Consider the following 22,308-nt stretch of genomic DNA (forward strand, 5'->3'; position numbering starts at 1 on the left):
TGCATGAGAAAAATGTGTTTTTGTTTTTTTAACCATGCCTATAGCTTTTATAAATTTTGGTTAATTAGGTCAAAGAAGATCAAATGTTAAGGAAAATTAACTGCCATAGAAACTATTCTTCTTATGGTTATCAGTGGGAAATGGTCAGAGCAATAGATTGAAAGTTTAGACTTGACATGGATGTATTTTTAAAATAGATAACCAACAAGGACCTACTGTATGGCACAGGGAAATCTGTTCAATATTGTGTAATAACCTAAATGGGAAAAGAATTTGGCAAATAATATACATTTATATATGTAACTGAATCACTTTGCTGTACATCTGAAACTAATAGAGCATTGTTAATCACTTATACGCCAATATAAAATAAATTTTTTTTAAAAAATTAAGAACGCAAAACTGTTCTTAAATGTCCCCCATCTTATGAGAAAAAGCACATAATTTAATTGCAAAAGCAACTCAAAGGAGGAAACCTAGTTTCCTAGTTCTTTATTCTTGTTACTAACCATTTAGGTAATTCTGAATAAGATACTTGACCTTTTGCAAGTATTGATTGTCTTGTCTGCCTGGGTACAAGGAGTTTCACAAAAATGAGGTTTTCGTTGATCACTATTTTTGGCAACTCCCCTCTCCCACCTAGCTGTACAGCATGAAGATTAAATGAATGAATGTGTGTAAAAAGTCTTAATCCTGTCTGATGCATAGTGCCCATCAACGAAGAGTAACCTCATTATACGTGTTTTGTGTATATAATAGTTATATTTTTGTAATTGTCTTTCCTCAGTAGACTCTGAACTCCTTCACAGAAGAAAGTTTCAAGTATATTTTATTACTCATAATAGAAACTACTAAATATTTGTTCAGAGGAAATAGCCTCATTTTAATGAAATAGAAGCTAAGGTTTTTGGTTAATCTGTGCTGTTGCTGATACTTGTAGTTCTTATAATGGTTTACACTTAGAAGTTGCTTGGCTCCTGCTGCTGAATTGAACAGATAAATTATAAGGCTTAGTCAGTGCACTGGAGCCTGATTCAGAGAGAAAACCCGCTACACTCAGTGGAGACAGCTGAGTTAATGCTATTAGTGAATGATTACTGTCAGCGCAGAGGAGAATTCTCATTCTGTCATTACTTGCAATTTCCAATATAGTACCTACAAATCTTAAAATTTTGTCCAGTATTAAGAAATCTGACTAGCAACTGTTTCTGGTTCTTGGGAAGGAGACTAACTCTTTCAGTTCAGTTCAGTCGCTCAGTCATGTCCACCTCTTCACGACCCCGTGGACCTCAGCACGCCAGGCCTCCCTGTCGATCACCAACTCCTGGAGTTTACTCAAACTCATGTCCATTGAGTCAGTGATGCCATCCAACTGTCTCATCCTCTGTCGTCCCCTTCTCCTCCTGCCTTCAGTCTTTCCCAGCATCAGGGTCTTTTCAAATGAGTCACCTCTTCACTTCAGGTGGCCAAAGTATTGGAGTTTCAGCTTCAACATCAGTCCTTCCAGTGAACACCCAGGACTGATCTTCCTTAGGATGGACTGCTTGAATCTCCTTGCAGTCCAAGGGACTCTCAAGAGTCTTCTCCAACACCACGGTTCAAAAGCATCAATTCTTCTGCGCTCAGCTTTCTTTATAGTCCAACTCTCACATTCATCCATGACTACTGGAAAAATCACAGCTTTGACGAGACAGACCTTTGTTGGCAAAGTAATGTCTCTGCTTTTTAATATGCTATCTAGGTTTGTCATAACTTTCCTTCCAAGGAGTAAGGGTCTTTTAATTTCATGGCTGCAGTCACCATCTTCAGTGATTTTGAGGCCCCACAAAATAAAGTCTGACACTGTTTCCACTGTTTCCCCATCTATTTGCCATGAAGTGATGGGACTGGATGCCATGATCTTAGTTTTCTGAATGTTGAGCTTTAAGCCACCTTTTTCACTCTCTTTCACTTTCATCAAGAGGCTCTTTAGTTCTTATTTACTTTCTGCCATAAGGGTGGTGTCATCTGCATACTTGAGGTTATTGGTATTTCTCCCGGCAATCTTGATTCTAGCTTGTGCTTCCTCCAGCCCAGCGTTTCTCATGATGTACTCTGCATATAAGTTAAATAAGCAGGGTGACAATATACAGGTCTTTTTTATTCATGAACCCTAGAACACACCTGCATTTATGCTAACGAGGTGTTTCTTGAGCCCTGGATATCTGTTTCAGGACCTGGGCTATTCACCAGAGAGACCAATCCTGTGGTCAGAGGGTTGGGTCTTGGATCTAGTTCAGCCTCCAGGGAGCGGAGGGGACTGGAGATTGAGTTAAGTCACACAGCTGGTGATTTAATCGGTCATACCCATGCAGTGAAATTCTATAATAAAAATTCTGGGAACTCACCAGATTTGTAGCCAGTTGACTAAAAGTGTGGGTGACCTGGGATCCCACTTGTCTGGTATCTGAAGTGAGGCTTTCTTGTTGGGGACTCTGCCCTAAGAGTTGTGAAGTCCAGTGCTAACTTAGGGTGTTTGGTGTCCAAATGGAATTTCACACAGTATAGCAGTTGGCCTTGAAACAAAATAGATTTAGAAATTGATATTACAATGCTATATACCTAGGTTTTTTTAAACTGCCACGGAGTCTGTTCTGGTTTGGGAGCACTGGTTTGGGACCCTGTGATAATACCTAAAAGGTGTGAGCGGAGGCACTGTCCACGTGCCAAGGAGGTGTCTTTGAGGTTCTGTAATGCCGCCCCAGGTGCCCTGCATCAGGCTCTGGAGCGGAACCTACATGTCCCATCCCCTGGCTGCTGCCGGCCCACTCTGGCTAGAGTCTGATGGCAGTGGCGGCACTAAGGGACCCACCTCAGGAACAGTATAAGCTTTGAAGACATTGCTGCGTACTTCCCCTGGGAGGAATGAAGGCTCCTTGATGAGTCTCAGAGATGCCTGTACCTTCATGTGATGCTGCGAAACTTTGCACTCATATCTTCACTAGCTAGGGCTTCAGGGACAATGATGAAAAGCAGTGGGTAGCAGGACATCCTTGCCTTCTTCCTCATCTTAATGACCCAGATAACCATGATGATGTGATCACTCACCTAGAACCAGACACCTTGGAGTGTAAAGTCAAGTGGGCCTTAGTGGGCATCACTGTGAACAAAGCTAATGGAGGTGATAGAATTCCAGCTGAGCTATTTCAAATCCTAAAAGATGATGCTGGTAAAGTGCTGCTCTCAATATGCCAGCAAATTTGGAAAAGTCAGCAGTGGCCACAGGACTGGAAAAGGTCAGTTTTCATTCCAATCCCAAAGAAAGGCAATGCCAAAGAATGCTCAAACTACCGCACAATTGCACTCCTTTCACACACTAGCAAAGTAAGGCTCAAAATTCTCCAAGCTAGACTTCAACAGTACATAAACTGAGCACTTCCAGATGTTCAAACTGGATTTAGAAAAGGCAGAGGAACCAGAGATCAAATTGCCAACATCCATTGAATCATAGAAGAAGCAAGAGAATTCCAGAAAGATACCTGTTTCTGCTTCATTGACTACACTAAAGTCTTTATGTGGATCACAACAAACTGGAAAATTTTTAAAAGATGAGAGTACCAGACCACCTGACCTGCCTCCTGAGAACCCGTATGCAGGTCAGAAACCTACAGTTAGAACTGAACATGGGACAACAGACTTGTTACAAATCGGGAAAGAAGTATGTCAGGCTGTATATTGTCACCTTGCTTATTTAACTTATAATGTAGAGTACATCATATGAAATGCCGGGCTGGATGAAGCACAAGCTGGAATCAAGATTGCTGGGAGAAATATCAAAATAGCCTCAGATATGCAGATGACACTACCCTTATGGCAGAAAGTGAAGAGTAACTAAAGAGCCTCTTGATGAAAGTGAAAGAGAAGAGTGAAAAAGCTGTGTTAAATCTCAACATTCAAAAAACCAAGATCATAGCATCCAGTCCCATCACTTCATGGCAAATAGATAGGGAAATAATGGAAACAGTGAGAGACTTTATTTTCTTGGGCTCCAAAATCACTGTTGATGCTTACTGCAACCATGATATTACTCTTTGGAAGAAAAGTTATGACCAACCTAGACAACATATTAAAAAGCAGAGACATTACTTTTCTGACAAAGGTACATCTAGTCAAAGCTATGGTTTTTCCAGTAGTCATGTATGGATGTGAGTGTTGGACCATAAAGAACGTTGAGTGCCGAGCATTGACGCTTTTGAACTGTGGTGCTGGAGAAGACTCTTGAGAGTCCCTTGGACTGCAAGGAAATCCAATCAGTCCATCCTAAAGGAAATCATTCCTGAATATTCATTGGAAGGAATGATGCTGAAGCTGAAGCTCCCATACTGTTCCACCCAATTCGAAGAGCCTACTCCTTAGAAAAGACCCTGATGGGAAAGATTGAAGGCCAGAGAAGGGGATGACAGAGGACGAGGTGGTTGGATTGCATCACTGACTCAACAGACATGAGTTTGAGCAGGCTCCGAGAGATATGAAGGACAGGGAGGCCTGGTGTGCTGCAGTCTATGGGGTCCTGAAGAGTTGGACATGACTGAGCGACTGAACAATAAATATATCTAGTTATAAACAGTCAAAATAACTTAGAAACACACTATTTTTTTTTAGAAACACACTATTAAATAAACTGTATTAAATACTCAAACTGATAAAAATAATCAAATCTTAATTCAACACTTATGATGGAGAATAAATATGATATAAATAAATAAATACCCCATCTTACATTATGGGGTCTATCTCAAATTAAAAGATATACTATAAATTGCTATGAATTAAATTCCTCTGTTAATTGATCATATATGTGAAATTGAAGTTTTAATAACTTTTAATAACCTGATATGTACACATAGGTCTTGCTTTAGGAATCTGATCTTAAATCCCAGGTTATATAGCAGGTGAGTTAGAAGGACATTTAATATGAATTCTGTTTTTAAAAAAATCCACACTGTACCAAAGAATTCACCACTGATTTTAAAAGTTTACCTAGCAAAATTATAATGTGATTTTACTTCCACATGTAATTAAGTGTGAAACATATACTTGCTGAAGGCTCAAATGATAGCATTTTTTAGTAATAAAACATTTTAAATTACAATATTACATTTTTTAGACATGTTATCACATACTTAATAGTTTATAGTATAATTAAACAAATTAATAAAATTTTACTGGTCTTCCTCTTTCCACCCTATACCTTTGATCACCTCTTCTTTTATTTCAATCTGTCTTCCCTCTCTATCTCTTATAACCTCATTATGAGTCTTGTTATGAAATTTTTGAAGATTAATGATAATACATATAAAACTCTTAGCGTGTTGCCTGACACATTAACAGTTTTCAAATGTTTAAAGAAACATTCACAAAAGTTATACAATTTGATTAAAGTAAGTTATGATCCAGTGAGGAAATATTTGAACTTCATTGTGTCCGGGTCCAGCATGAGGTTACATTAAAATGAAATTTCAGCACTATCAAGAGATGCAAATCTGCCACCATGTGAGTTCTCCATCCTTGGTGATGTTTACGCGTAGATCATGCAACCTGGATGTTGTAGATAAGGTGCAGGCAGAGTACAGCAACTGAACTACATGATATTTATAAAAACACCTCTCACTCCTTAGTGAGTTTTTTCAGATGTTTCAATTGGCCTTGTGTGTTGAAAAGAATTTGGATGAACAGAAATAATGATATTAAGATAAAGGCATTCCAGACTGAGAATGAAACAGTTTGTATATTAGGCAGCAAGAAAAAAGAAAGCAAAGCATGACTTTGTTAGAACTTAGAAGGAGTATTCTACAAAAGATTATGTTAAGTGACCAGAAGTACTCAGTATAAACTTTTTTCTGTATTTAACATATCTCATGGTACTGTGGTTTTAAAAGATTTCTTATTATGAATTTTAAGATTGATCATACTTCTAAAATTCTGCCTTTAATTAGATCAACTTATAAAAGTATGTTTTTTTGTAATGTGACCCCAACTTATGTTTTGCAGGCAGAAGCAACAAATTACCCACCTGCATGAAAGAATAAGGGATAATGAATTGCGAGCACAACATGCCATGTTAGGTCATTATGTAAATTGTGAGGATTCTTATGGGGCTGGTTTGCAGGTAAGATTACAAAGGATTTTGTAGTTATTGTTTACTAGTAGTATAAAACGCGTCAAACATATACTGAAGCTGTATGATTAGGACATTTTTGGAATTAATAATCTGTCCCTATGGTTCATATTTATATGTGTAGTAAAAGATGTTCCAGTGCTGTTTTCCATCTGTCCAGTTCATGTGCTTTTCCCACACTAACAGGAACTACTATTATCAGTTTCTAGGGTAGCCTTCCAGAGTTGATACTTACTACAGCTCACAGATAAATTTATTTTATCCTACACAGAAGATATCAAAATATATAAAATATTCAATGTACTACTTTTTTCTTCATATTATGTAAAATTACATAAAATACAATGACTATTTCCATATCATTACCTAGGCAGCATCCCTTTCCTTTGCTTTTACAGCTGCTTGATTTTCCATTTTATGGAAACTGTAATTTATTCAACCTCTCTCTGCTTGTCAAAATTTGCGTTGTTTCTAATTTGGGACTACTATGCATAATCTTCGGAGAAGGCAATGGCAAGCCACTCCAGTACTCTTGCCTAGAAAATCCCATGGATGGAGGAGCCTGGTAGGCTGCAGTCCGTGGGGTCGCTAAGAGTCGGACATGACTGAGCGACTTCACTTTCACTTTTCACTTTCATGCATTGGAGAAGGAAATGGCAACCCACTCCAGTGTTCTTGCCTGGAGAATCCCAGGGACGGGGGAGCCTGGTGGGCTTCCGTCTATGGGGTCACACAGAGTCGGACACGACTGAAGTGACTTAGCAGCAGCAGCAGCAGCAGCAGCAGCATGCATAATCTTATAAAAGTGAAACTCTATACTCATTAAATAGTAACTCCCCATTTCACTCCCTGACCCATGGCAACTACCATTCTCCTTTCTGTCTCTGTAAGTTTTAATTACTCCAGGTATCTCATGTTAAATGGAATTATATAGTATTTGTCTCTTTGTAACTGGCATATTTTACTTAGCATAATATCCTCAAGGTTCATCGATATTGAGGCATGTGTCAGAATTTCCTTCCTTGTTAAGGCCGAATAATATCCCATTGGATGTGTACTCCGTTTCCCTTTTCTACTCATCTTTCAGTGGACACTTGGCTGGATTCCGTATTTTATCTGTAGTGAATAATACTGCTGTGAACATTTTTGCATCATTTATTTGAACATGAATACTATTGGCAAATTACTTTATTGTAATGTGTATTTCTATTTGGTCATTTCTGTTTATATCGTTATTCTTAGAATTAAATCAATTTAAGTGTAATTTTTTTCCTCCATTATATTTTCAAACTTTCAGTTTTATTAAAGGCATTGTTATATTAAAATCAGGACATGATAAATAAAGACCAAATAACAGACTTATTTGAGCAGAGGCACTTAACATAGAGTTTCTGACTTGTTTATCATACTTCAGTTACTAATATATCAAATACCTTGTTATTATGTGATGTCATCTAAAAATTCTACCACATGACAGCAAGTCTCTATCATACTGAGATTAATAGTGTTCAGTTATTTGAAAGTGGTATTTCTGTACTACTTAAGTAGTATAATTTACTTTGATAAGGGTATTTTAATAGAACCATACAGTTTCTCCTTATAACTTCATTATTCTGCATAAAGTTTTTACTTGAATTATGCAACTATTATTATATTACCAAAAAACATAAAACTTAATGTCTTTCTGCAAGCTAAAGAAAATGTTTTTTGACACATAGCATCAGACCAGTAGAGGGTTCTCTAAGTCAGTCTGCAAGGACAGAAATACAAGGAAAATGGGATTGCTAAAAATATTATAAGAATTTTAAATTATGTGGGGGAATTAAAATATTGTTGAAAAATTCATTTTAAAAAATAAGTGTGAGACTCCCCTGGCGGTCCAGTGGTTAAGACTTCGCCTTCCAATGAAGGTTCAATTCCTGGTCAGAGATCTAAGGAGTGACTCGTGGCCAAAAAAACCCCCTGAAAAACAGAACAGAAGCAATGTTGTAAGAAATTCAGTTTGTTAAATTCACTTTAACATTGGTATACATCAAAAAATTCTTTTATAAAAAAGGTGAGTGCAATTAATAAAAGAGAATGCCAGGAACCCCCTCCAGTACTAAATGGATATAATAAATATATAAATTTTTTTCTGTAGATTGATACAGAGAGTGAATAAAATGGCAAAGGTTTAAAAGTAACAACTAATACGATAATAAAATTCTCCTTAGTGAAGGAATTTTTAATTTTTCTTTATATTTCATTGAAAAAAATTGACAAGTATTATGGAATGAATTTGGGCTTCCCTTGTGACTCAGAGGGTAAAGAATTCACCTGCAATGCAGGAGATCTGGGTTTCACCCTTGGATCCAGAATATCCCTTGAAGATGGGTACCCACTCTGTTCCCTGGAGAATTCCCATGGATAGAGGAGCCTGGCAGGCTATGGTCCATGGGGTCACAGAAGAGTCAGACATGACTGAGTGACTTGTGTGTGTTTAAGCTGTATGGCATGTTGCTTTGATACATTTTTGTGTAATATGATTGCTATTTTAGTGGTATTTATCACATTGCATAATTATAGTACAATATTATTGTCTGTATTCATTACACTGTGCTTTAACTACTTGAGGCATATTTACTGCTTGTTGAAATTTTACCCTTGAACACCACACTCTTATCCTCCGTGGGTGCTCCACCCCTTCCCGTGATCCCTGATAAGGTTCTCTCCGTTTATTATTGGTTTAATTTATTTAGATTCCACGTATAAGTGGTATCATACAACACTTGCTTTTCTTTGTCTGATTTATCTCACTTAGCATGATGTGCTCAAGATCTATGTATGTGCGAAGATATCCTCCTTTCTCATGGATGAATAAACTCCATTGTGTATTACATCTTTTATCCATTCATATGTTCATGGACATTGGGATTATTGCCTTATCTTTGTTGCGATAACTATGGGAGTACATGTATCTTGTAGAAATCATGTTTTCTTCTGGGTATATATCCAGGGATGAAATTGCTGGATCCTATGGTAGATTTGCGGAGAAGACAATGGCAAGCCACTCCAGTACTCTTGCCTAGAAAATCCCATGGATGGAGGAGCCTGGTAGGCTGCAGTCCGTGGGGTTGCTGGGGGTCAGACACGACTGAGTGACTTTACTTTCACTTTTACCTTTCACACATTGGAGAAGGAAATGGCAACCCACTCCAGTGTTCTTGCCTGGAGAATCCCAGGAAAGGGGGAGCCTGGTGGGCTTCCGTCTGTGGGGTCACACAGAGTCAGACATGACTGAAGTGACTTAGCAGCAGCATGGTAGATTTGATTTTTTATGTTTTTGAGGAGCCATCATATTGTTTTCTGTAATGGCCACACTAATTTATACTCCCACCAACCATATTTAAGAGGTCCCCTTTCCACCACATCCTTACCAACAGCCCTTATCTCTTGTCTTCTTTATGATAACCATTCTAACAGGGAAGATATTATTTTGATTTGAATTTCTCTGATGATTAGCATTCCCTGATGTGATGTTGAGCATTTTTTCATGTGTCTGTCGGCCATGTTGATTTTCTCTTTGGAAATATGTCTGTTTAGTTCCTATACCTATTTTTAAATCAGGTTGTCTTTTGTTAAGTTGAATGAGTCTTTATAAATTTTGGATTTTAACCCCTTATCAGATACGGGGTTTGTAAAATGTTCTCCCGTTCAGTGGTTGTCTTTTCATTTTGTTGTTTCTTTTACTGTACTTCTTTTTTAGTTTGATTAGTCTCATTCGTTGATTTTTGCTTTTGTTGTTTGTCCTTTTGGCATTATGTAAGAAAAAAGTCATTGCCAAGACAAATATCGATGACTTCTTCCCTATACTTTCCTCTAGGAGTTTTATGGTATTGGGTCTTTTGTTAATTCTTGTGAGTCATGTGATGTAGGGGTCTACTTTCATCATTCTGCATGTCTTTCTACAGCTTTCCCAGCCCCACACCCACTGGGTCTTCTTGGCTCCCTGTTGAATACTGCTGCTGCTGCTGCTGCATCACTTCAGTCGTGTCCGACTCTGTGTGACCCCATAGACAGAAGCCCACCAGGGTCCCCCGTCCCTGGGATTCTCCAGGCAAGAACACTGGAGTGGGTTGTTGAATACTAGTTGACATTGTATTTTAGAGTTTAGTTCTGGGCTGTCCAGTCAGTGTCAGTGGTCAGTGTGTCAATGCCAGTACCGGTTTTATTACTGTGATTTTTAGAGTAATTTGGAATCTAGAAGTATGATGCCTCTGGTTCTGTTCTTTTTCTCAGTATTGCTTTAGCTGTCCAGGGTCTTTTCTGGTTCCACACATACTTTCAGTTCAGTTCAGTTCAGTCGCTCAGTCGTGTCCGACTCTCCGCGACCCCATGAATCACAGCACGCCAGGCCTCCCTGTCCATCACCAACTCCCGGAGTTCACTCAGACTCATGTCCATCGAGTCGGTGATGCCATCCAGCCATCTCATTCTCTGTCGTCCCCTTCTCCTCCCACCCCAATCCTTTAGGATTGTTTATTCTATTTCTGTGAAGAGCAGCAAAGGAATTTTTTCCTTGGATTTATAAACATGACTTTATATGCACAGCATTTTGTATTTGCACATTTTTTGGGTCCATAACTTGTTCATCCTAACTCATCAGTATATTTTAAAAAGGAAATTATGCTCTTAATGTTCTGTATATTCTAGGTTTAAAAAGTGTATTTTTGAAATAAAATACCTTTTAAATTAATTTGTAGATGAAAAACATAACTCTTGAGAAGTAAATTCTATTTGCCTATTAAAAACTTCGAATAACCTTACAATCAAAATGACCTGAGAACTAGACATTGCTAAGTCTCATAGGTGGAAAAGGAGAACCAGGTCTTTATCCTAAATTCAAACTTCCTCAGTTGTCAGTAGTAGAATTACTAGAACCAAAGAGTGGTTTGTACTTGTATCTTATACCAAAATTTCAACCTGTAGTTAACTTGCATGGAAAAAACCCAAATGCGAAAGGCCCGTCTTCCTTTTGTTAAAAATTGAAGAAAGGTCAGCACTTGTTATTTGTTGTCTTTCTGATGATAGCCATTCTGATAAGTATGAGGTCATATCTCACTGTGGCTTTGATTTGGATTTCCCCAACAATTAGTGATGTTGAGCACTTTTCATGTGCCTGTTGGCCATCTGTATGTCTTCTTTGAAAATTTTTTTTTCAGGTCCTCTGTCCATTTTTCAATTCGTATTTTCCTTTTTTATTCCCTTGATGTTGAGTTGTATGAGTTCTTTGTGTATTTTGGATATTAAGCTCTTATCAGATATATCATTTGTCTTTATCTTCTCTCATTCAGATCTTGTCTGACTCTCCTTCAAAGCCTTGCTCATGAAGAGAATAATACACTTGTTCATTTAGCAATTATTTTTGAACTCATCTTGTGCCTAGTCACTGCTCTATGAAATAGGGATAAAAGAACAGTTAAGATGGACAAAAATTCCTGATTTCATGACCTTTACTTTCTAGTTAGGGGAAACACTCTATTAATACTTATTGATATGTATTTATTGGTATCAGTTCAGTTCAGTTCAGTCGCTCAGTCGTGTCCAACTCTCCGCGACCCCATGAATCACAGCACGCCAGGCCTCCCTGTCCATCACCAACTCCTGGAGTTCACTCAGACTCATGTCCACAGAGTCGGTGATGCCATCCAGCCATCTCATTCTCTGTTGTCCCCTTCTCCTCCCGGCATCAGAGTCTTTTCCAGTGAGTCAACTCGTCGCATGAGGTGACCAAAGTATTGCAGTTTCAGCTTTAGCATCAGTCCTTCCAATGAACACCCAGGATTGATCTCCTTTAGAATGGACTGGTTGGATCTCCTTGCAGTCCAAGGGACTCTCAAGAGTCTTCTCCAACACCACAGTTCAAAAGCATCAATTCTTCAAGCGATCAGCTTTCTTCACAGTCCAACTCTCACATCCATACATGACCACAGGAAAAACCATAGCCTTGACTAGATGGACCTTTGTTGGCAAAGTAATGTCTCTGCTTTTTAATATACTATCAAGGTTGGTCATAACTTTCCTTCCAAGGAGTAAGCATCTTTTAATTTCATGGCTGCAATCAGCATCCGCAGTGATTTTGGAGCCCAAAACAATAAAGTCTGACACTGTTTCCACTGTTTTTCCATCTATTTCCCATGAAGTGATGGGACCAGATGCCATGATCTTTGTTTTCCGAATATTGAGCTTCAAGCCAACCTTTTCACTCTCCTCTTTCACTTTCATCAAGAGGCTTTTGAGTTCCTCTTCACTTTCTGCCATAAGGGTAGTGTCATCTGCATATCTGAGGTTATTGATATTTCTCCCGGCAATTTTGATCCAGCTTGTGCTTCTTCCAGCCCCGTGTTCCTCATGATGTACTTTGCATATAAGTTAAATAAGCAAGGTGACAATATACAGCCTTGACGTACTCCTTTTCCTATTTGGAACCAGTCTGTTGTTCCATGTACAGTTCTGACTGTTGCCTCCTGACCTGCATACAGGTTTCTCCAGAGGCATTATTGGTATATATTAACTTTATTAGGGATGTCTCATTTACCTGTTAGCTAAAAATGATCACCTGTGAGAAAAGACTTCTTTAGTCTTTATTTCCCCAGAACTTTTACTTCTTTACAGTGTACTTTTTACACTCTAATTATGTCTTTTAACCAAATAATAACTACTTTTTATTTAGCTTCTGCCTTGTGCTAGGAACTTCATGTAACTTGGCCATGGTGGGTAATTTGAATTGATCACGGCACATGACTGAGAAGCAGGAGAGTTGGGATTTATGCCGAGGTCTGTCATTAAAGGCTTGTGTGCACTCTTTGTACTGTCCCTCATTTCCAATTTCTTTCCATTGGTTCAGGACAAGTAAACTTTTAAAGCCTTGCCTGTGTGTGTTTCTCTCTCTGAATAGCCACAATATGAGAACACCTCCCTCCAGACTCCATTTTCAGACCAGTCAGCATCCCATTCCCAGCACGAGGAACTTGAGCAAAAACTTGCGTCTACTGAGAAAGAAGTTTTACAGCTCAATCAGTTTCTCAAACAAAGAATAAGCCAATTTAGTGAAGAGAAGAAGAAACTGGAGGAAAAGGTAGGTATTTTTAATAAAGTTGAATAAGATCAAGGGCATTCCTTTAGCATACAATTTTTTTGTTATCTATTGTATGCCAGGTGTCTTACCAAGTTTATTATACTAAAGTGAATAGTTTTACAGTAACTTTTGAGAAACTCTGTGCTATCTACAAAAATCCAAGCATTTTTTTTGAGAAACAAAAATACCATTGTATATTATATTATGTCTTTCTAAATAATAGTAAAACTCTTTTTAGTTGCCTATGCTGAGATGTGACACCAGTAACTTTTCTCCTTTTCCTTTTTGGGTCCTGTGTCTTTGTCATGTGTGGTATGAAGGACTGCTAGTTAGTTAGTTATTTTCCGTCGCTCAGTTGTGTCCGACTCTATGCGACCCCGTGGACTGTAGCCTACCAGGCTTGTCTGTCCATGGGATTCTCCAGGCAAGAATACTGGAGTGGGACTGCTAAATGAAATAAAAGTGATCTTCCTTTCAGAAGCACATGACTTCAAGTTATTTAAGCTGAAGCCCTTGAATAGAATAAGTAGCTGAAAGCCAAATACCTACACACTATATCTGTACATTTATTTGACCTTTCTGCCTTTATTAATGTATTTTCACGTACTTCATCTCATTCCATTATAGTATCATTTAAAAATCATCTTAAGCAGCTACTTAGTTGTAGAACTGCCTTTAGATTTCTCTTGTTACACTCAACTGACTATTCTATTAACTAATCTCCCATTCAGGTGATCTTAAGGCGTCACCATGATGTTCTGTAGACAAGATTGGCACTATTGATAAGGAACTCATTGATATTTTTGAGTCAGTATATAGATGTGTGTATGGACACACACACACACGAGCTAAAATTTTTTTATTTTCCAAAAAAAAATTTGACATTTTACATGGTAGATAGAAATTGTTGAAAAGCTAGAATTAAAATTCAAGACAATTTAACTCTTTGTTTGCTGCCTTGGTTCTAATAATAATTTATTAAAAAATTGGAGGAAAATACTTTCTCCCTAATCTATTTTGTTCTAATAATTGTATTTAAAATAAAGAAAAAGAAATCTGTTTATAAATTTCTTCTAAAATGGGACTCTCCTATTGCCTTCTCGGAATGATCTCAGCATTGCGTAGTACCTCCTTGAAAGAAAAATTTTAGCTTTTTAACTGAAATAAGAAAGATTTATTAGCATTGTCTCATTTGATGGCTTCCCTGGTAGCTCAGCCAGTAAAGAATAGCCTGCAATGCAGGAGACCCAGGTTCAGTCCCTGGGTTGGGAAGATCCTCTGGAGAAGGGAATGGTTGCACACTCTAGTATTCTTGCCTGGAAAATTCCATGGACAGAGGAGTCTGGCGGGCTGCAGTCCATAGACTCACAAAGAGTCAGACACGACTGAGCGACTAACACTTTCCCTTTTACTTCCTTTTCATTTTTTTGTTGCTGTTGTTCAGTTACTAAGTTATGTCTCACTCTTTGTAACTGCATGGACTGCAGCTTGCCAGACTTCCCTGTCCTTCACCATCTCCTGGAGTTTGCTCAAACTCATGTCCACTGAGTTAGTGATGCCATCCAACACTCTCATCTGTTGTCCCCTTCTCCCCCTGCTTTCAATCTGTCCCAGCATCAGGGTCTTTTCCAGTGAGTTGGCTCTTTGCCTCATGTGGCCAAAATATTGGAGCTTCAGCATCAGTCTGTCCAATGAATATTCAGGGTTGGTTTCCTTTAGGATTGACTAGTTTGATCTCCTTGCAGTCCAAGGGACTCTTGATAGTCTTCTTCAAGATAGCCCAGCAGGTTTGAAAGCATTAATTCATTTACCCGTAGGTAATTACTGGAGTTCAAAATTCAGTGACCTCTGTTAATCTGAAACTCAAAACTTGGAAGTTAAATAAACAAAAACCAGAAAATAGAGAACTTCTCATCAGTCAGCAGGGTAAAGAAAAACAAGAAAACTAGATCCAGTAATTATGTGTGATCAGCTGCTTGTGGTCACAGATAACAGAGATGATGTTAATCAAGTGTTGGCCAAGATCTGTGATCCAGAGCCGCAAGCTTGACATGATAGCAAAGAAGAGAAGTGACCAACCAGAGAAAAAGAAGATACCTAGGACGCCTTTGCATGGTAGAAGACAACATGACTAAATTATTCTAGTGGCTCCTTTTTGAGGTCACAATTATGTCACATTTAAGACAATTTAAGTAAACAATTAAGTGTAAATTAGGGAGCATGCAGTAAAAATAGACTGGTTAGTTATGTAACTTACAGGGTCGTTTGCTAAGGCAAAAACAGGATTGTGTGGTCTTTTCAGGTCACAACCAGTGCCAACGTCTTCAAGTTCTGGTAGAGAACAAGTTAAATTGTCATACCAGCGCCTTGATTTTAGTCCTAAGAAAGCCCCAGCACATATTTTTTACCAGTGTTGCTCCTTACCCAAAGAACTAAGTGGATCCTAATTTTATTAATGGAATAAATAGATGAAATAAGATGTGATGTGTTTTTCTAATTGAAATTGTTTTGAAAAATGTTGTTATACATTGGACCTGAAAGAAATTAGATAAAGCACAAAAGAAACTAGATTGTGGCCAAGCATTAGCTTTTATAAAATTTGGAAGAGTAATCCATTATACTACTAATTACTACTTATTCCATGGTGAATATGAGAAAAGGCTATAAAGTTATTTTAGAACCCTGTAAGCTGGTGAAATAATATTAAATGAAAGACAAACAATGTAAAGTAAACATAGTCTAGAGTTTACTTTTTAGGCAACTATTTGTATATGCTTTGTTTTTAATTGATCTTGAGTATGAAAGAGCTGTAGCAGTAGTATCTCTACAGAATCCAAAGATCTGTATATTTCAGGTGAAAAGGCAAAAACAAATAGCGCATAAAAATCTGAGGTTCAGCTTGTACAAATTGGGATTTAATGGCAAGCCACTCCAGTACTCTTGCCTAGAAAACCCCATGGATGGAGGAGCCTGGTAGGCTGCAGTCCGTGGGGTCGCTGTGGGTCGGACACAACTGAGCGACTTCACTTTCACTTTTCACTTTCACACATTGGAGAAGGAAATGGCAACCCACTCCAGTGTTCTTGCCTGGAGAATCCCAGGGACGGGGGAGCCTGGTGGGCTTCCGTCTATGGGGTCACACAGAGTCAGACACGACTGAAGTGACTTAGCAGCAGCAGTATCATGAATTGTATATGTTCTCTAGTAGGTGTTCAGTTAACATATTTCATCAGTTCTAGGGTGGCATTAATGATAAGGTATGTTTTTATTTCATATAATTTTTGGAAGGAAAATGTGCTGCAAGTTCAGTTTGACATGGTGCTTTAACAGCAGTCTTGCTTGAGCTGTGAATTACTCTCACTAGTCCCATTATTTGTTCTTAAGTATTTGATCATTTTGGTAAGTGTCCTGGCTTTGATTGTGTTGCTTTATTTAGTACACGATAAGCAATTCCTTTGTCTGTAAGTAACAAAACAGCTTTAATTACTTATAGATATCTTCTTTTCTTAATTCACATAAAACATTGCACATAACTTTGCAAGAAATAAAGTCATCATTCCAGAGATGAATACTTGCTTCACTGATTTCAGAATTATACCCTGAAACTGTTTCTGTCTTTTTGTGTACCAAGACAGAAACAATGCCAACATAAATTGGTTTTTCAATGCCAAACTATATAAAATTAGTTTTTCCTGCCAAACTATAATGTAACATTTCAAAAGTATTTTAAATGTCATTTAAACTTAGCACTCTTTCAACTTGTACATAATACTGTTGAAATGACAAAGATATGAATAGTCTTGACCAAATTTGCACATGTGCAGACAATAAAAACTATATCATTCCTGCAGCCTGGCTGATTGCAGTTTATAGGATATCATCAGTTGTAAAGCAAATAAAAATTCCCAAACTCTTAATTTCAGTGATATGAGAATTTGCAAAAATGTGAATCTTAAAATTTATGAAATAAGGTAACTCATATGTAAGTTGGAAGTGATGTTACCTGTATCTGGAACTGGTGGCAAATTCAGTGATGCCCAAGATTAGGATGTTGGTTTTGATATTATTATTTTTTGACATGAAATCACTAAAGATTCTTAATCTTTTTCTTTAGCTTAAAACCAGAGATAGATACATCAGTAGCTTGAAAAAGAAATGCCAGAAGGAGTCTGAACAGAATAAAGAAAAGCAGAGAAGAATTGAGACCTTGGAAAAGTATCTGGCTGATCTTCCAACTCTTGATGATGTGCAGAGTCAGAGTCTACAGGTAACATGAAATAAAATGCTGATCTTTAAATGGCAGGAAACATATTCTTTTTTGAATGGATTTTTTTGACATCTGAAATTTATAGTTTTTCATTCATTTTGTAAATTTTTATAATTAAAATTTTTGGTTGTATATTTGGCTAATTGTAAGTTAAATCTGTGTGCTTAATTGCTGTTTTTAGGATTAACTTTAATTAGAAACTTTGTTCATTTAAGCATGAATAGATCTTTCTTGTTCTTAATTAATATGTGGTTTCCTGCCTGATGAACCTGTGTCTTAACTCTCTCACTGTTCTGCTCTGTAGTTTCTAAACCACTGACACCCCACTCCATGCACACACCACATCACCTCAGTTCTGACTTTTCCCAGTATTCTCTGGGAGCCACCGAGGCTTAACAAGATCTTTTTGGACTATCTTTCTAGACATTTGTCTTGTTTTCATCATTCCTCTTAATCTTTCCATAAATTCTTTCTTATACTTTAATCTATGACCTCCATTCACTCCTCTGACTTCTGACTGTTTTCCTTAGCAATATCTCATCCAAAGTCCTTTTACCAACTTTGGTGAGGCCTTTCCTCTTGAGGCCTTATTTGTAAATGCTACAGATTTGGAGTAGTCCATTAAACCTATTCTTTACTCTTTTCTCAAAGTCTTTCTGATCATGGGATTTTCAGTCTCCATACTATTGATATTTGAGGGCAAGTAATATTCTGGCCTGGCGTGCTGTGATTCATGGGTCGCGGAGAGTCGGACACGACTGAGCGACTGAACTGAACCGAACTGAACTGAATATTCTGTTGTTTGACTCTATCCTGGGCATTAAAGGGTGCTTAACAACATTTCTGGCCTCTATCTATTGGATGCTGATAGCACTGCTCCTTCTCTTCCCCCGAACCAAAAATGTCTACAGACTTTTCCAAGTGTCTCTTGCAGGGAGTGGAGGGATGAGAATCTTTGATCTAATCCATGGTGTATCATTATTCTGTAGACTTTAGACCTACAGCACATTCTCTGTTTACATTAATTTATAAGTTATAAAACTGAGAGAGGGTGATATCATGAAGGAACTAAAGAAGGACCCACAGGGGTTTGAGCAGGAACAGAGAGAACTAGAGATTTTTAAATGTGTGTTCATACCACATTATACCCATTAGGATGACTAATATCTAAAAAACAGAAAGCAACAGGCATAGGTGGTGATGTGGAGAAATTCTAATTCCTCGTGCACTGTTGGTGGGAATGTAGTATGGTGCAGCCGCTATTATAAACCATGTGACAGTCCTCAAAAATATTAAAAACAGAATTACTGTATGCTCCACTGATTCTGCTTCTGGATGTATACTAAAAATAATGGAAAGCAGAGTCGCAAACAGATGTTCATTCACAATGTGTTTTCATAACAGTGTTATTTCCAATAGCCAAAATGTAGAGGCAACTCAAGTGTCCCATCAGTGGACGAATGGATGATCAAACTGTGATGTATACATACATTATAGCCTTAAAAAGGAACAACTTTCTTACACATATGACAAATGGGTGAACCTATGGACATTTGCTAAGTGAAATAAGCCAATCACAAAGATAAATAGATTAAAGATAAATGAATCAGAAAAATAGGTATGAGGTACCTAAAGTAATCAAATTCTTAGAGACAGAAAGTCAAAGGGCGATTGCCAGGGGTTGAGGGGAGATGTAGATGGAGAGTTGTTATGGATAGAAAGTTTGTTTTGCAAGATGAAAAGAGTTCTGGTGATTAGTTTATGACAGTGTGAATGTACTGAACTCTACTGAATTGTACATTTAAAAATGGTTATTAAGATGGTAGATTTTATGTTACATATATTTTGCCACAATTAAAAATAGAATTATACCCCCAAAATGAGATTATTCACCTTTCTTTCTATGGCCTCCAGAAATTTCTGACTGTATTCTCCTCTTCTCCATAATCCCATTCTCTCAGCTCCCTTTATCCAAAGGAAGAGATAAGGTGTTAAGTGCTATACATGAGATGAATATAGTGTGATTTTAACAATCAGTCTACTAATTCTTGAGAGCCTGGTATCGATTTCTAGTAGGAACACATTTAATATTTTTTGTGGTATGAACTTTAAAAAATTTCTCTTTAGCTTCAAGTTCTAGAAGAAAAAAACAAGAATTTGCAAGAGACTTTGATAGATATGGAAAAAAAGCTTGAAGAGTTCAAAAAACAGTATCAAGAAAAAGAGGCACAGCTAATAAGCCAGAAAAAGAAAGAAAAGGAGTTGGTAACTACAGTTCAGAGGTAAGAAACCCTCAGTAATCCTTTTATGTTATTTTTAGTTTATTCTTTATTTTTCAAAGAGCATTTTCACTTAAAATGCATTAATTTGTAATTGGTTCTCTATAATTTTTCTTAAAGATGTACTGTTGATAACCAAAAGTATTATGTCATCAAAATAGATTGTCTCATTTGCAATTTATTTGATCTAATATACTGACATCTTGGTTTTAGATGATTTTAGATGAGAATAGTTTTTTAAAAATTACCAGTTGAAAACAGGAAGCATTAACACAAACCCTTTTTCTAATGGCTTTGTCAAAGAATAAGTGAAAATTCTAAATAACACAAAGAGGGGCAGCCAGACTGCACTCCTTAGTGGGACCTGTCAGAGTGCAGTAACTAGTCCCATTTCACCTGACTACAGAGTAACAGATGTGGCTCTTTGCCAGGTACCTTCCAGGTTTTCTCACATTTCTCTCGGCTCATAGGACTCTTCTAATTTAATCAGTTAGAACTGCTGTGCATATTATTTGCTTGTATATTTTGTTAATGTAAATGAAAATTGATATTGGAATCCTGAAAAACCTAGAAAACTAGGCTGTATATTCATCTACATATACTCTATTTTTTAGAACTTAAAAAACCTTAATAGATGATCAACTGTTAGTAGTAAAACTATCCTAAAGAGGAAAACAGCAAAGCAACAAAAAACTGAATTTGAGACACTCTTAATGCTTGTATCAATTATATATAACTCAACATAACTTTTTTAGTCAAAATCCTTCAGGTAATTCTATGTTAATATTGCTTTACTGCTATTTTCTAAGTCTTAAATATGTCTGTTCTACATTTTCCCCTTGGATTTCAGTGCAGAAAACCTCCAATTTCTAGGACAATTCAGTCCTCAGTGTCTCTAATCTCAACTTCAAAAAAATCCATACACCTTTGACTCTACCTTTATTTTTCTCCTGTTTTCTGCTTTCTTGATCTTAAATTTCTTTTTATTGCTCCACGTCTTATATCCTATTCTCTAGTCTCAAAACAGCTTCCTGACCTCTGTTAATTCAACCATATATCTTTCTTTAATCTTACGACAAAAGGCCAAGGGATAATGCATTTGTTTCATAGTGTTATAGTCATAAACTCAAGCTGTGTTTTTATGAGTAGAACTAGGAACACCTGAAAATAATTTGAATGTTTGTTTTGTTCCATTGTGTGCTTTTACATATTTAATATGATTTTATACCTTCTCTTTTATTTTGATTTTCTCTTTTATTATGCTTTTAGAGAACATTGAGCTTGGTATTCTTGATTTGGAAAGAGTTTAGTGCATTTCAGAATTCATTTTCCATATCTTTAGTATCTTGATCCTGAGATGACATCATCCCAAGAAATTTCTCTTGATTTCTAATAAAGGACCAGAGAAGGTGTTCTAAAATTCTTCAGTAATTGTATGCCTATAGTGTCAGCTGACTTTGGGGGTAGGAATGTTATTTCAGTTTCCTCAACTATATGATGTAGTTAATATTCCTTAAGTTTCAGAAGAAGATGTATTATGTGACTATAAATTATATATGTGACTATAAATTATTACATTGATCTGTTTTTATATACTATGCCCAAGTTTCCTGCTTTGTGAATATGTAAGAGCTTTTGGGATTTAAAAATGAGGCAAAAGTTTTTCATTTAGAAATGAAAATCTTAAGTAAAATATGTGGAAGGGATTCATAGTAATGCAGTAGTTGGTACCTTTGCTGTTCAAGAGATTTATTACCTTTCTAAATGAGCATGCTTCATAACATAAACAAAATGAGAATGTATACATGAAGGAATACGTTTTTGATATTTTTACATGACAGTACATTTTTCCTTCCACATCACTGACTCTTTTGTTTTCTTTTTAATGAGAAGCCTTAACAGTTTTGATGTAATTTATTTTTCTTGAAATGTTTGTAATAAATACATAGAAATAGTATCTTAACACTGAATTGGGACAAAAACATTCTGAGATAGAAATAACATTTTTTCACTCTTAAACTGAGAAAGCAGATAATTTTATGACAAGTAACAGTATATTACAAAGCCATACAGTATATTTATAACATGTAGAAACTTCTCTGGTGCCATTATTTATGAACACATCTGAATACCTCATTGTACTATTTTGGACTGTCAATTCTCTGTCCACAGGCTAGATATGACATCTCTTCTTTATGAGGGATATGGAAGGGGAGATAAAACATGACAGCCATAATAGTTGAAAGAGAAAAATAATGAAAATATAAAAATCCAAATTAAAGAAATTCTGTTTCTTTGAGTAGGCTGCAACTCTTGAATATGACTACGTGCTAAAGTAAAACTATTTCTAGGTGTCGTGCTGTTTTGGTTTGGTTTGGGTTGTTGTTGTTAATGGCATAGTTTATTTTAACCTAAACAATAATATTCTTCCTTTCTCAAAGCTAACACCTACCTCCCTCCCCTTATCTTTTTTTCTTAATGTACCAGA

General features: G+C 36.9%; 1 protein-coding gene across 6 annotated transcripts in view; it reads left to right on the forward strand.

The window, feature by feature from the left end:
• Positions 1 to 22,308, forward strand: part of CEP85L (centrosomal protein 85L) — a 209,058-nt gene that overhangs the window by 159,358 nt on the left and 27,392 nt on the right. For all 6 annotated transcript variants that reach the window (XM_088840583.1, XM_088840584.1, XM_055433469.2 and 3 more), the window contains 4 exons: positions 6,031 to 6,148; positions 13,095 to 13,274; positions 17,389 to 17,541; positions 19,669 to 19,823. In XM_088840583.1, coding sequence (XP_088696709.1) covers positions 6,031 to 6,148; positions 13,095 to 13,274; positions 17,389 to 17,541; positions 19,669 to 19,823 — 606 coding nt within the window. The remainder of the gene's footprint in view (positions 1 to 6,030; positions 6,149 to 13,094; positions 13,275 to 17,388; positions 17,542 to 19,668; positions 19,824 to 22,308) is intronic.

This window comes from Moschus berezovskii, chromosome 10 (assembly GCF_049115385.1).
Source record: "Moschus berezovskii isolate FMDL1 chromosome 10, NW_MosBer_1.0, whole genome shotgun sequence".
NCBI classification, from domain to species: domain Eukaryota; kingdom Metazoa; phylum Chordata; class Mammalia; order Artiodactyla; family Moschidae; genus Moschus; species Moschus berezovskii.